At 44.4% G+C, this 16208-nt stretch overlaps 1 protein-coding gene across 1 annotated transcript; it reads left to right on the forward strand.

Moving 5' to 3' along the window:
- Nucleotides 1–726: 726 nt before the first annotated feature.
- LOC311119734 (uncharacterized protein) lies at nt 727–13272 on the forward strand (the record flags this gene model as incomplete). Its single annotated transcript, XM_084194396.1, has 6 exons — nt 727–808; nt 4288–4389; nt 4673–5729; nt 6120–6616; nt 6829–6965; nt 13038–13272. The coding sequence occupies 6 exons, from the start codon at nt 727–729 to the stop codon at nt 13059–13061; spliced, it is 1899 nt and encodes a 632-aa protein (XP_084050522.1). The 3' UTR covers nt 13062–13272.
- Between the last annotated feature and the right edge of the window lie 2936 nt (nt 13273–16208).

Genomic DNA, 16208 nt, shown 5'->3' on the forward strand with positions numbered 1-16208 from the left:
TGGTGGTGGTTAGTGTCATACTATTGGTTAGACAGTTTCCCCTTTCATGAGGTTGACAGTTAAAACTATCTCTTACATCAGGCTGAGTCACACAGAGGATCCAGCGGTGAAGTGAGGAGACACAAACCTACAACTGAGATAACAGCAGACGTTACAACAGTAGAAGTTACAACAGCAGAAGTTACAACAGCAGACGTTACAACCGTAGAAGTTACGACAGTAGAAGTTACAACAGCAGACGTTACAACCGTAGACGTTACAACAGCAGACGTTACAACCGTAGACGTTACAACAGCAGACGTTACAACAGTAGAAGTTACAAGAGTAGAAGTTACAACAGTAGAAGTTACGACAGTAGAAGTTACAACAGTAGAAGTTACAACAGTAGAAGTTACAACAGTAGAAGTTACAACAGTAGAAGTTACGACAGTAGAAGTTACAACAGTAGAAGTTACAACAGTAGAAGTTACAACAGTAGAAGTTACAACAGTAGAAGTTACAACAGTTGAAGTTACAACAGTTGAAGTTACAACTGTAGAAGTTACAAGAGTAGAAGTTACAACAGCAGAAGTTACAAGAGTAGAAGTTACAAGAGTAGAAGTTACAACTGTAGAAGTTACAACATTAGAAGTTACTGCATTTGAGCACAAGTCTGTAAAGATGTCAGAGGCAAAGTATGAAAACAGAGATGGATTTAAAGGCAAAACACCTAATGAAATAAAGACCATGGATATTGCTGATTGTATATACAGCAACGAAACACCCATCAAGCCCTGCAGGAAGGACGGAGTTGGTGATCAACCATCAGGTAACAGTTTATCCTGGTATAGTGCTTGATACTGACACATACGTATACCCCAACACACACACACACACACACACACACACACACACACACACACACACACACACACACACACACACACACACACATACACACACACACACACACACACACACACACACACACACACACACACACACACACACACACACACATACACACACACACACACACACACACACACACTGTTGCTACTGTCTATTATCTATCCTGTTGCCTAGTTACTTGACCCCTACCTCCATGTACAGTTCTTTCAGAAAGTAACGTTAGTGTCACGTCTCCTCCATTTTGCTCGTATTAAGCACACGTTTTAAATCAGCAAGGGATTCCTGCATAGCTATAAAATCTGACTGTAGTTTTGACACAGCCAGATCACCAGTCGGGGCCACAGCATACATAGTAGTATCATCTGTCACGTCTCCTCCCGTTGCTCCCCTCCTGGCGCTCTGATTCGCCGGTCCTACTGAGCCACCGGTCTGAGCGCACCACCTCGGCAAACACAGGAATGGAAACCCAACGCACCCTAATCACCTCCAGCGCACCTGCACCTCACCATCTCATCACCACCCCTATATAGCCCTGGGCTGTCCATCTCATCACAACCCCTATATAGCCCTGGGCTGTTCATCTCATCACCACCCCTATATAGCCCTGGGCACCTCATCATCTCATCACCACCCCTATATAGCCCTGGGCACCTCATCATCTCATCACCACCCCTATATAGCCCTGGGCACCTCATCATCTCATCACCACCCCTATATAGCCCTGGGCACCTCATCATCTCATCACCACCCCTATATAGCCCTGGGCTGTTCATCTCATCACCACACCTATATAGCCCTGGGCACCTCATCATCTCATCACCACCCCTATATAGCCCTGAGCACCTCATCACCTCATCACCACCCCTATATAGCCCTGGGCACCTCATCATCTCATCACCACCCCTATATAGCCCTGGGCTGTTCAGTGTCGTGTTGTGTGTGATTGTTAGTGTCATGTCTTGTACGCGCTTGTTGTTGTTGTTGTTGTTGTTGTATTTGTTGTTGTTGTTGTTGTTGTTGTTCTCTTGCTCAGTGTTAAAGCAAACCTTTACATTGTTGATTCCTGCGTCCTGCCTCTTCGTATCCTCAGTACTGCTTGCTACATAAATAGATCCGCTAAACTATTAGCGACGTTATGACTGACTTGTGATCATTGCCCTTGCTAGTTTGATTGTATTGACATACCCAGCCTTAGTTATATTTATTCGTTTTTGTCCAGAATATTGAGTCATTGAAACTGAAACGGTGCATCTTGAATGTAGTCAGCAAACAATGTACCAGGCCAGCTGTGATTTACAACCAGATAGCAATATTTTTTTTTGGTGCTCAAAAGTTCCCAAACGGCCCACCCCAGTGAAGGAAAGCCACCCTGTGTGAATATATTTCACGTGCTTTACGATTGTGTTGTCTACTTTGTGAATGATTTCTCTATTGTACTACATCATTGATAAGTCGCATACCTCCATGATACGCATCAGTAGGGATTAAAAGTGAGTATACCACTGAAACAAAAGTGGGCGTATCCCCTCCACTACACCACTGGCCCTTTGGGTTTTACAAAAAGTCTCTTACATGAGTGGTTACGGTTGCTGTCCTTTAACAATCACGAACCTGTCACAAACTGAAGGCCTATAGGTTTGCGCAAACATTGTCTGTAATAGATAAGGCTGTTAAGATATTAATGTATCAAGAAAGGAGTGTATATATTTGGCCTGGCGAAGCGGTTTTATGCTGGTCTCAGGAAGAAAAGTATGAGTCCTCACTGTCCAAGACAGAGCCAAGACCAAAAGTACAAATGGATCCAACATCGAGCCAAGCACGAGACACTGTGTGGTCTCGAGACCGGATGAGTACTACAACACTGGTATTCAAAATGGACAAAATCTACCCACAATACCCCATAACGACGCAGTGCAAACATGTAAGACATTTTTGCAAATTTATTGAAAATGAAATATCTAATTTACATATGTATTCACACCCCTGAGTCAATACATGTTAGAATCACCTTTGGCAGCGATTACAGCTGTGAGTCTCTGGGTAAGTCTCTAAGAGCTTTTACACACCTGGATTGTACAATATCTGCCCATTTATTCTTTTCATCTGTCAAATTCGTTGTTGATCATTGCTAGACAACCATTTTCAAGTCTTGCCATAGATTTTCAAGCAGATTTAAGTAAACTGTAACTCTGCAAACTTCTTGTGGCCTTGTGTTTTAGGTTATTGTCTTGTTGAATGGTGAATTCATCTCCAAGTGTCTGGTGGAAAGCAGACTGAACCAGGTTTTCGTCTAGGATTTTGCCTGTGTTTAAATCCAGTCAGTTTCTTTTTTTTTTATCCTGAAAACCTATGGAGAGTGGTACTCAGTAATGTGTTGTATTGGATTTGCCCCAAACATAACACTTTGTATTGAGGACCTAATGTTAATTGCTTTGCCACATGTTTTGCAGTATTACTTTAGTGCCTTGTTGCCAACAGGATGCATGTTTAGGAATAGTTTTATTCTGTACAGCTCTGTTTTTTTTAGTTTACCCATCTACCAATAGGTGCCCTTCTTTGCGAGGCATTGGAACACCACCCTGGTCTCTGTGGTTGAATCTGTGTTTGAAATTCACTACTCGACTGAGGGACCTTACAAATCATTGTAGGTGTGGGGTACAGAGATGAGGTAGTCATTCAAAAATCACTACTGTTGCACACAGATTGAGTCCATGCAACGTATTATGTGACTTGTTAAACAACTTTTTACTCCTGAACGTATTAAGGCTCGCCATAACAAAGGGGTTGAATACTTATTGACTCAAGACATTTCAGCTTTTCATTTTTTATTAATTTGTAAACATTTCTAAAAACATAACTCCAGACCAGGCCAGTGACACATTTTTATTTATTTAGACTGTAACACAACAAAATGTGAAAAAAGTCACTTTCTGATGACCTCGTATCCGTGCACATGGACTCGGTACTGGTACTGACTGTATAGAGTCATGTCATTTTTACTTGTTCATGTTATTCGTTATTCACTGTGTATTTGTTATTATTTTTTACTCTGCATTGTTGGAAAAGGACCCATAAGTCAGCATTTCACTTTTAGTCTGCACCTGTTGTTTATGAAGCATGTGAAAAATGAAAATTTGATTTGATTTGGACTAAAATAGGTGCCAGTACTCATTTTGGGTGCCTGAACTCTACAATATGTTTAAGCCAGTGTTCTATAAGAGGTTCTGGAAGTCAAGCAGTATAAAATGTGAGGTGCTGGAACTCAGTTCTGGTGTTCTGTCCCATGTCAAGTTTGTGTTTTTTCCTCAGTGCTTCAAAGAGCAAATGGACACAAAAGTAGACTCAAATACAACGCTGATAAAGAGCAAGTTCTTATGGTAATAATTTGTGCTTCAGTGTTTTATCAGTGGTGGAAGAGATCCTCTGGAGCTGCTGCAGTGAGTCTGGGTCTGCTGTGTGTTCTCCTATTGGCTGGGATCATAGGCCTGTTGCTCTACCGTGAGTTTGATATGTTCTCAATCAAACTTTCTCTTAATCATCAGTGGTGTTATGACCAGGGATCAATTCCATTTAAACTCCATTCAATTCAATTCAGAAAGTACACCAAATTCCAATTCCAATTCCACATTGTCCTCATTGTAAAATATTGAAGAGAATTGGACTTGGAATTCCAGTGTACTTCCTGAATAGACTGGAATTGAAATGCAATTGAACCCAACCCTGGTAATGATAGATTAACTTTTCCAATGTTACCTTGGTCGTTGATGGTATTATTTCACAGAGCGAAACCAATTAACCAGATCCAACACCCTGACCAAAGAGAGAGACCAGTTACAGACCAGCGGCAACAACCTGACTGAAGAGAGAGACCAGCTACAGACCAGCAACAACACCCTGACTACAGAGAGAGACCAGTTACAGACCAGTTACAACACCCTGACCAAAGAGAGAGACCAGCTACAGACCAGTTACAACACCCTGACCAAAGAGAGAGACCAGTTACAGACAAGCTACAACACCCTGACCAAAGAGAGAGACCAGCTACAGACCAGCTACAACACCCTGACCAAAGAGAGAGACCAGCTACAGACCAGTTACAAAACTCTGACCAAAGAAAGAGACCAGCTACAGACCAGATCCAACACTCTGACCAAAGAGAGAGACCAGCTACAGACCAGAAACAACACCCTGACTACAGAGAGAGACCAGTTACAGACCAGCTATAACACCTTGACCAAAGAGAGAGACCAGCTACAGACCAGTTACAACACCCTGACCAAAGAGAGAGACCAGCTACAGACCAGTTACAACACCCTGACCAAAGAGAGAGACCAGCTACAGACCAGAAACAACACCCTGACTACAGAGAGAGACCAGTTACAGACCAGCTATAACACCTTGACCAAAGAGAGAGACCAGCTACAGACCAGCTATAACACCTTGACCAAAGAGAGAGACCAGCTACAGACCAGTTACAACACCCTGACCAAAGAGAGAGACCAGCTACAGACCAGTTACAACACCCTGACCAAAGAGAGAGACCAGCTACAGACCAGAAACAACACCCTGACTACAGAGAGAGACCAGTTACAGACCAGCTATAACACCTTGACCAAAGAGAGAGACCAGCTACAGACCAGCTATAACACCCTGACCAAAGAGAGAGACCAGTTGCAGATCAGTTCCAACACTCTGACCAAAGAGAGTGGCCAGCTACAGACCAGATACAACACCCTGACCAAAGAGAGAGACCAGTTGCAGATCAGTTACGACACCCTGACCAAAGAGAGAGACCAGTTGCTGATCAGTTCCAACACCCTGACCGAAGAAAGAGACCAGCAACAGACCAGATACAACACCCTGACCAAAGAGAGAGACCAGCAACAGACCAGTTACAACACCCTGACCAAAGAGAGAGACCATCTACAGACCAGATACAACACCCTGACCAAAGAGAGAGACCAGTTGCAGATCAGTTACAACACCCTGACCAAAGAGAGAGACCAGCTACAGACCAGTTACAACACTCTGACCAAAGAGAGAGACCAGCTACAGACCAGAAACAACACTCTGACCAAAGAGAGAGACCAGCTACAGACCAGATCCAACACTCTGACCAAAGAGAGAGACCAGCTACAGACCAGAAACAACACCCTGACTACAGAGAGAGACCAGTTACAGACCAGCTATAACACCCTGACTACAGAGAGAGACCAGTAACAGACCAGATACAACACCCTGACCAAAGAGAGAGACCAGTTGCAGATCAGTTACAACACCCTGACCAAAGAGAGAGACCAGTTGCAGATCAGTTCCAACACCCTGACCGAAGAAAGAGACCAGCAACAGACCAGATACAACACCCTGACCAAAGAGAGAGACCAGCAACAGAACAGATACAACACCCTGACCAAAGAGAGAGACCACCTACAGACCAGATACAACACCCTGACCAAAGAGAGAGACCAGTTGCAGATCAGTTCCAACACCCTGACCAAAGAGAGAGACCAGCAACAGACCAGATACAACACCCTGACCAAAGAGAGAGACCATCTTCAGACCAGTTACAACACCCTGACCAAAGAGAGAGACCAGCAACAGACCAGATACAACACCCTGACCAAAGAGAGAGACCATCTTCAGACCAGATACAACACCCTGACCAAAGAGAGAGAACAACTAAAGAAAGAGACAGAACGTCTGAAACAATCTTTGGTTGAGAAAGGTGAGGGAAATTGTCTAATGACTGTTCTGTTTGACAGTCTCTGTATCAGTTCACATGCCACTTATAAACAGGCAATTCAACTTACATTAAAGGAAAAATCTATGACTTACAAACCGACCATTAGTTAGTGCCCTGTCTTCCTCAAGTGTTTGATTGAGACTTAATTCAATGTGATATTAAAGTGACTAAAGCGAGACATTTTCAACTTAAAGAGTGTCCGCAAGGATGGAAGAAGCTTGGTAGCCGTTGTTACTACATCTCTAGTAAGAAGAACACCTGGGAGAGGAGCAGACAGGACTGCAGAGATAGAGGAGCAGACCTGGTGATCATCAACAGCCAAGACAAACAGGTGTGTGTGTGAAAAGAGAGAGAGAGAGAGAGAGAGAGAGAGAGAGAGAGAGAGAGAGAGAGAGAGACAGAGAGAGAGAGAGAGAGAGAGAGAGAGAGAGAGAGAGAGAGAGAGAGAGAGAGAGAGAGAGAGAGAGAGAGAGAGAGAGAGAGAGGTAATGGCTATGTATTAACAATGTTGTCTCTCTCCCACAACTACAGACATTTGCCAATTGGTTATGTGGAGTAAAGAAATATGTCTGGATTGGTCTGACTGACTCTGTTACTGAGGGGACCTGGAAATGGGTGGACAACACACTACGGACCCAAACGTAAGACATTTATTTAAATCTGTGTCATTATGAAATCACTGTTCAGAGTATTAGGCTCTGACTGGACATCCAGATTCTATATGTTGTTTTTTCTACAGGTATTGGAACAGTGGACAGCCTGATTCTATGTGATGTTTCTTCTACAGGTATTGGAACAGTGGACAGCCTGATTCTATGTGTTGTTTTTTCTACAGGTATTGGAACAGTGGACAGCCTGATTATATGTGTTGTTTCTTCTACAGGTACTGGAACAGTGGACAGCCTGATTCTATGTGTTGTTTCTTCTAAAGGTATTGGAACAGTGGACAGCCTGATTCTATGTGTTGTTTCTTCTACAGGTATTGGAACAGTGGACAGCCTGATTCTATGTGTTGTTTCCTCTACAGGTATTGGAACAGTGGACAGCCTGATTCTATGTGTTGTTTCTTCTACTGGTATTGGAACAGTGGACAGCCTGGTTCTATGTGTTGTTTCTTCTACAGGTATTGGAACAGTGGACAGCCTGATTCTATGTGTTGTTTCTTCTACAGGTATTGGAACAGTGGACAGCCTGATTCTATGTGTTGTTTCTTCTACAGGTACTAGAACAGTGGACAGCCTGATTCTATGTGTTGTTTCTTCTACAGGTATTGGAACAGTGGACAGCCTGATTCTATGTGTTGTTTCTTCTACAGGTATTGGAACAGTGGACAGCCTGATTCTATGTGTTGTTTCCTCTACAGGTATTGGAACAGTGGACAGCCTGATTCTATGTGTTGTTTCTTCTACAGGTATTGGAACAGTGGACAGCCTGATTCTATGTGTTGTTTCTTTTACAGGTATTGGAACAGCGGAGAGCCTGATTCTATGTGTTGTTCCTACTACAGGTATTGGAACAGTGGACAGCCTGATTCTATGTGTTGTTTCTTCTACAGGTACTGGAACAGTGGACAGACTGATTCTATGTGTTGTTTCTTCTACAGGTACTGGAAAAGTGGACAGCCTGATTCTATGTGTTGTTTCTTCTACAGGTATTGGAACAGTGGACAGCCTGATTCTATGTGTTGTTTCTTCTACAGGTGTTGGAACAGTGGACAGCCTGATTCTATATGTTGTTTCTTCTACAGGTATTGGAACAGTGGACAGCCTGATTCTATGTGTTGTTTCTTCTACATGTATTGGAACAGTGGACAGCCTGATTCTATGTGTTGTTTCTTCTACAGGTACTGGAACAGTGGACAGCCTGATTCTATGTGTTGTTTCTTCTACAGGTATTGGAAAAGTGGACAGCCTGATTCTATGTGTTGTTTCTTCTACAGGTATTGGAACAGTGGACAGCCTGATTCTATGTTTTCTTTCTTCTACAGGTGTTGGAACAGTGGACAGCCTGATTCTATGTGTTGTTTCTTCTACAGGTATTGGAACAGTGGACAGCCTGATTCTATGTGTTGTTTCTTCTACAGGTATTGGAACAATGGACAGCCTGATTCTATGTGTTTTTTCTTCTACATGTATTGGAACAGTGGACAGCCTGATTCTATGTGTTGTTTCTTCTACAGGTACTGGAACAGTGGACAGCCTGATTCTATGTGTTGTTTCTTCTACAGGTACTGGAACAGTGGACAGCCTGATTCTATGTGTTGTTTCTTCTACAGGTACTGGAACAGTGGACAGACTGATTCTATGTGTTGTTTCTTCTACAGGTATTGGAACAGTGGACAGCCTGATTATATGTGTTGTTTCTTCTACAGGTACAGGAACAGTGGACAGCCTGATTCTATGTGTTGTTTCTTCTACAGGTATTGGAACAGTGGACAGCCTGATTCTATGTGTTGTTTCTTCTACAGGTATTGGAACAGTGGACAGCCTGATTCTATGTGTTGTTTCTTCTAGAGGTATTGGAACAGTGGACAGCCTGATTCTATGTGTTGTTTCTTCAACAGGTATTGGAACAGTGGACAGCCTGATTATATGTGTTGTTTCTTCTACAGGTATTGGAACAGTGGACAGCCTGATTCTATGTGTTGTTTCTTATACTGGTATTGGAACAGTGGACAGCCTGATTCTATGTGTTGTTTCTTCTACAGGTATTGGAACAGTGGACAGCCTGATTCTATGTGTTGTTTCTTCTACAGGTATTGGAACAGTGGACAGCCTGATTCTATGTGTTGTTTCTTCTACAGGTACTGGAACAGTGGACAGCCTGATTCTATGTGTTGTTTCTTCTACAGGTATTGGAACAGTGGACAGCCTGATTCTATGTGATGTTTCTTCTACAGGTATTGGAACAGTGGACAGCCTGATTCTATGTGTTGTTTCCTCTACAGGAATTGGAACAGTGGACAGCCTGATTCTATGTGTTGTTTCTTCTACAGGTATTGGAACAGTGGACAGCCTGATTCTATGTGTTGTTTCTTCTACAGGTACTGGAAAAGTGGACAGCCTGATTCTATGTGTTGTTTCTTCTACAGGTATTGGAACAGTGGACAGCCTGATTCTATGTGTTGTTTCTTCTACATGTGTTGGAACAGTGGACAGCCTGATTCTATATGTTGTTTCTTCTACAGGTATTGGAACAGTGGACAGCCTGATTCTATGTGTTGTTTCTTCTACAGGTACTGGAACAGTGGACAGCCTGATTCTATGTGTTGTTTCTTCTACAGGTACTGGAAAAGTGGACAGCCTGATTCTATGTGTTGTTTCTTCTACAGGTATTGGAACAGTGGACAGCCTGATTCTATGTTTTGTTTCTTCTACAGGTGTTGGAACAGTGGACAGCCTGATTCTATGTGTTGTTTCTTCTACAGGTATTGGAACAGTGGACAGCCTGATTCTATGTGTTGTTTCTTCTACAGGTATTGGAACAGTGGACAGCCTGATTCTATGTGTTTTTTCTTCTACATGTATTGGAACAGTGGACAGCCTGATTCTATGTGTTGTTTCTTCTACAGGTACTGGAACAGTGGACAGTCTGATTCTATGTGTTGTTTCTTCTACAGGTACTGGAACAGTGGACAGCCTGATTCTATGTGTTGTTTCTTCTACAGGTACTGGAAAAGTGGACAGCCTGATTCTATGTGTTGTTTCTTCTACAGGTATTGGAACAGTGGACAGCCTGATTCTATGTGTTGTTTCTTCTACAGGTACAGGAACAGTGGACAGCCTGATTCTATGTGTTGTTTCTTCTACAGGTATTGGAACAGTGGACAGCCTGATTCTATGTGTTGTTTCTTCTACAGGTATTGGAACAGTGGACAGCCTGATTCTATGTGTTGTTTCTTCTACAGGTATTGGAACAGTGGACAGCCTGATTCTATGTGTTGTTTCTTCTACAGGTATTGGAACAGTGGACAGCCTGATTATATGTGTTGTTTCTTCTACAGGTATTGGAACAGTGGACAGCCTGATTCTATGTGTTGTTTCTTATACTGGTATTGGAACAGTGGACAGCCTGATTCTATGTGTTGTTTCTTCTACAGGTATTGGAACAGTGGACAGCCTGATTCTATGTGTTGTTTCTTCTACAGGTATTGGAACAGTGGACAGCCTGATTCTATGTGTTGTTTCTTCTACAGGTACTGGAACAGTGGACAGCCTGATTCTATGTGTTGTTTCTTCTACAGGTATTGGAACAGTGGACAGCCTGATTCTATGTGTTGTTTCTTCTACAGGTATTGGAACAGTGGACAGCCTGATTCTATGTGTTGTTTCCTCTACAGGAATTGGAACAGTGGACAGCCTGATTCTATGTGTTGTTTCTTCTACAGGTATTGGAACAGTGGACAGCCTGATTATATGTGTTGTTTCTTCTACAGGTACAGGAACAGTGGACAGCCTGATTATATGTGTTGTTTCTTCTACAGGTATTGGAACAGTGGACAGCCTGATTCTATGTGTTGTTTCTTCTACAGGTATTGGAACAGTGGACAGCCTGATTCTATGTGTTGTTTCTTCTACAGGTACTGGAACAGTGGACAGCCTGATTCTATGTGTTGTTTCTTCTACAGGTATTGGAACAGTGGACAGCCTGATTCTATGTGTTGTTTCTTCTACAGGTATTGGAACAGTGGACAGCCTGATTATATGTGTTGTTTCTTCTACAGGTATTGGAACAGTGGACAGCCTGATTCTATGTGTTGTTTCTTCTACAGGTACTGGAAAAGTGGACAGCCTGATTCTATGTGTTGTTTCTTCTACAGGTATTGGAACAGTGGACAGCCTGATTCTATGTGTTGTTTCTTCTACAGGTATTGGAACAGTGGACAGCCTGATTCTATGTGTTGTTTCTTCTACAGGTACTGGAACAGTGGACAGCCTGATTCTATGTGTTGTTTCTTCTACAGGTACTGGAAAAATGGACAGCCTGATTCTATGTGTTGTTTCTTCTACAGGTATTGGAACAGTGGACAGCCTGATTCTATGTTTTGTTTCTTCTACAGGTGTTGGAACAGTGGACAGCCTGATTCTATGTGTTGTTTCTTCTACAGGTATTGGAACAGTGGACAGCCTGATTCTATGTGTTGTTTCTTCTACAGGTATTGGAACAGTGGACAGCCTGATTCTATGTGTTTTTTCTTCTACATGTATTGGAACAGTGGACAGCCTGATTCTATGTGTTGTTTCTTCTACAGGTACTGGAACAGTGGACAGCCTGATTCTATGTGTTGTTTCTTCTACAGGTACTGGAACAGTGGACAGCCTGATTCTATGTGTTGTTTCTTCTACAGGTACTGGAAAAGTGGACAGCCTGATTCTATGTGTTGTTTCTTCTACAGGTATTGGAAGAGTGGACAGCCTGATTCTATGTGTTGTTTCTTCTACAGGTACAGGAACAGTGGACAGCCTGATTATATGTGTTGTTTCTTCTACAGGTATTGGAACAGTGGACAGCCTGATTCTATGTGTTGTTTCTTCTACAGGTATTGGAACAGTGGACAGCCTGATTATATGTGTTATTTCTTCTACAGGTATTGGAACAGTGGACAGCCTGATTCTATGTGTTGTTTCTTCAACAGGTATTGGAACAGTGGACAGCCTGATTATATGTGTTGTTTCTTCTACAGGTATTGGAACAGTGGACAGCCTGATTCTATGTGTTGTTTCTTATACTGGTATTGGAACAGTGGACAGCCTGATTCTATGTGTTGTTTCTTCTACATGTATTGGAACAGTGGACAGCCTGATTCTATGTGTTGTTTCTTCTACAGGTATTGGAACAGTGGACAGCCTGATTCTATGTGTTGTTTCTTCTACAGGTATTGGAACAGTGGACAGCCTGATTCTATGTGTTGTTTCTTCTACAGGTATTGGAACAGTGGACAGCCTGATTCTATGTGTTGTTTCTTCTACAGGTACTGGAACAGTGGACAGCCTGATTCTATGTGTTGTTTCTTCTACAGGTATTGGAACAGTGGACAGCCTGATTATATGTGTTGTTTCTTCTACAGGTATTGGAACAGTGGACAGCCTGATTCTATGTGTTGTTTCCTCTACAGGAATTGGAACAGTGGACAGCCTGATTCTATGTGTTGTTTCTTCTACAGGTATTGGAACAGTGGACAGCCTGATTATATGTGTTGTTTCTTCTACAGGTATTGGAACAGTGGACAGCCTGATTATATGTGTTGTTTCTTCTACAGGTATTGGAACAGTGGAGAGCCTGATTCTATGTGTTGTTTCTTCTACAGGTATTGGAACAGTGGACAGCCTGATTCTATGTGTTGTTTCTTCTACAGGTACTGGAACAGTGGAGAGCCTGATTCTATCTGTTGTTTCTTCTACAGGTATTGGAACAGTGGAGAGCCTAATGGTGGTGTAGCTGAGAACTGTGCATTTTTCTACTCCTAGTCATCAGACTCAGGAGCATGGTGGGACTCTGGCTGTTCCGATCAATACAGATGGATCTGTGAGAAATAGGATTCTCTGTACTGCTAGAGACCATTTCAGACAGATGTTTTAAATCCTTAAACCCAGACTTGGACCAAACAAAATAGCGAGTGATGTGCAACGCTTGCAGTTAGCCACTGATTCCTTCCAAACCACTCATTGTTGAATTTGTTGTGTAACGATGAGCACCGATACCTTGTATCTATAATTTGTTCTTAACTGACTTGCCTAGTTAAATTAACAATAAATACAAATTCTGCGGTTATATAGTGAGTGACAGAACACTGAACCAATCACGGCGCAACTAGAGAACATTACCAAAGCATACGCTCTGTATATTCCGCTGGCTGCCCCACCACCCCAGAAAGCACTGAGTGAGGCTGAAACACCTGCATTTAGGAGCTGCCTTACGCAAGAAAGAGAACATGTTTGCATGCGGCTTTATTAATTGTTTGCAAACTGATATGTGACATGAATTAATGCCAAAATAACATGCGAAACAGGGTATCCTGCTATTGAGGTGACTTCTATTACGCTGGCCCGGGTTGAACTGGACAATGGGCCGTCACGTCATCGGGCTAAAGCGGGGAGGGAGGAGCACCTTTCTCAAATCAAACAGTAATCTGCACCCCACGGTCATGTTGTCAACAAGGCAGCATACTGCATCGTCAAGAAACATACAACATCTCTTTTTCCATTAAATAAACATTTGAATTTTCAAACTAGATTTACTTTGGAAGGCATTTAAAGCCTTTTTATCAAAAGCAATCACTTCATTTGCATGTGAAAACACAGAATGCTACTAATTTCTCCATGTGCTTATTTACGTCACTTTTGTTTTGAGCCGACTTTGCCGTCGGCCAGAGCGGAGCACCTGATTCATGCCTGGGAGGCAGCCCGGCTCCAAAAGGAATGCAATCACTTTTCACCCGGTTCAAACTCCTCCCAACGTGGTAACCCGGGCCAGATAAACCAACCCCCCTCACTGACACACTTGTTGAAATATGCAAGAGAACAAGACAACACAGTAATTCATGAAACAACAGAGGTGACTGAAATATCATTTTCTTTATTTAAAAAAAAAATACAAGTACATGATACAATAACAAAATGTATATATATGAGTGCATTCTTACATGATATTTATTTGAAATTGTACAATAAATGTAATACCTGAATTCACACCAAAATCCCTGAACTCCATTCATTATTTGTCCGTGCCAGTAAAATATTGTATGTGCTGTAATTCAGAACATATTGTCACGATCGTCGTAGTAATGAGTAGACCAAGGAGCAGCATGAGAAACAAACATGACTTTAATTAGTTAAAGTTTCTAAACAAAACAAAACACGACTCGTGAAGTCCACGGTGACACTGACCGAACACGGAACAAAAACCCACAAACCCAAAGTGAAACACAGACAGTTAAATATGGCTCCCAATCAGAGACAACCAGCAAACAGCTGACACTCGTTGCCTCTGATTGGGAGTCACTCAGTCAAACATAGAAAATGACGAACTAGAACACCCAACATAGAAACAGAACACATAGAATGAACACACCCTGGCTCAACATAATGAGTCCCAGAGCCAGGGTGTGACAGTACCCCCCCCTAAAGGCGCGGACTGCGACCGCGCCTCAACTAAACAAAACAGGGGAGGGCTGGGCGGGCATACCTCCTCGGCGGCGGTTCTGGCTCCGGCCTTGACCACCACCCTCCAATACACCCCCCATAGTGCCCCTGGTCCAGTCTGTCGACTTGCACCCCTGGCTTGGTGCGTGGAGGAGGAACGGGCCTTACCAGGCTGACTTCTCGCACCCCTGGCTTAGTGCGAGTGGCAGGAACAGGCCGGACCGGGCTGGCGACGCGCACCGTAGGTTTGGTGCGAGTGGCAGGAACAGGCCGGGTCGGGCTGGCGACGCGCACCGTAGACTTGGTGCGGATGGCAGGAACAGGCCGGGTCGGGCTGGCGACGCGCACCGTAGGTTTAGTGTGTGGAGCAGGGACAGGCCGGGCTGGGCTGGCGACGCACACCGTAGGCTTGGTGCGTGGAGCAGGAACAGGCCGGGCTGGGCTGGCGACGCACACCGTAGGCTTGGTGCGTGGAGCAGGAACAGGCCGGGCTGGGCTGGCGACGCACACCGTAGGCTTGGTGCGTGGAGCAGGGACAGGCCGGGCTGGGCTGGCGACGCACACCGTAGGCTTGGTGCGTGGAGCAGGGACAGGCCGGGCTGGGCTGGCGACGCACACCGTAGGCTTGGTGCGTGGAGCAGGAACAGGCCGGGCTGGGCTGGCGACGCACACCGTAGGCTTGGTGCGTGGAGCAGGAACAGGCCGGGCAGGGCTGTCGACGCACACCGTAGGCTTGGTGCGTGGAGCAGGGACAGGCCGGACTGGGCTGGCGACGCACACCGTAGGCTTGGTGCGTGGAGCAGGGACAGGCCGGGCTGGGCTGACGACGCACACCGTAGGCTTGGTGCGTGGAGCAGGAACAGGCCGAACCGTACTGGGAACACACACCACTGGCCTTAAACGGGGATCAGGAACGGGCCGGACCGGACTGGCAATACACCTCAGTACCTCTCGCCGTGCCTCTACCACTTCCTTCCCTCCTCTCGCCAATGGCTCCCGTAACCCGGTGGCCTTCTCTCCTCGTCTCCCATTTCGCCCTGTGGCAGCCTCCTGCTGCCCAGTCGCCCATGCCGTGTGCCCCCCGCTAAAAAATTCTTGGGGGTGCCTCTCGTCCTTCCGACGATGGCACTGCTGACGCCGCTGCTCCTCTCTCGCCAGGGCCTTAATCCTACCCCAAGGTCCCTTGCCCCCGAGCATGTCTTCCCAGGACCACGATTTGCCCACCTGGGCCATCGCCAGCCTCTCCATCTCCTTTCCTGGCGCTTCCTCCCATGTCCAGTCTGCCTGCTCCTGGACACGCTGCTTGGTCCTTTTACGTGGGGTTTTTCTGTCACGATCGTCGTAGTAATGAGTAGACCAAGGCGCAGCGTGAGAAACAAACATGACTTTAATTAGTTAAAGTTTCTAAACAAAACAAAACACGACTAGTGAAG

The sequence above is a fragment of the Coregonus lavaretus genome, assembly GCF_964263955.1.
Source record: "Coregonus lavaretus genome assembly, contig: HAP1_SCAFFOLD_336, whole genome shotgun sequence".
Lineage (NCBI taxonomy): Eukaryota > Metazoa > Chordata > Actinopteri > Salmoniformes > Salmonidae > Coregonus > Coregonus lavaretus.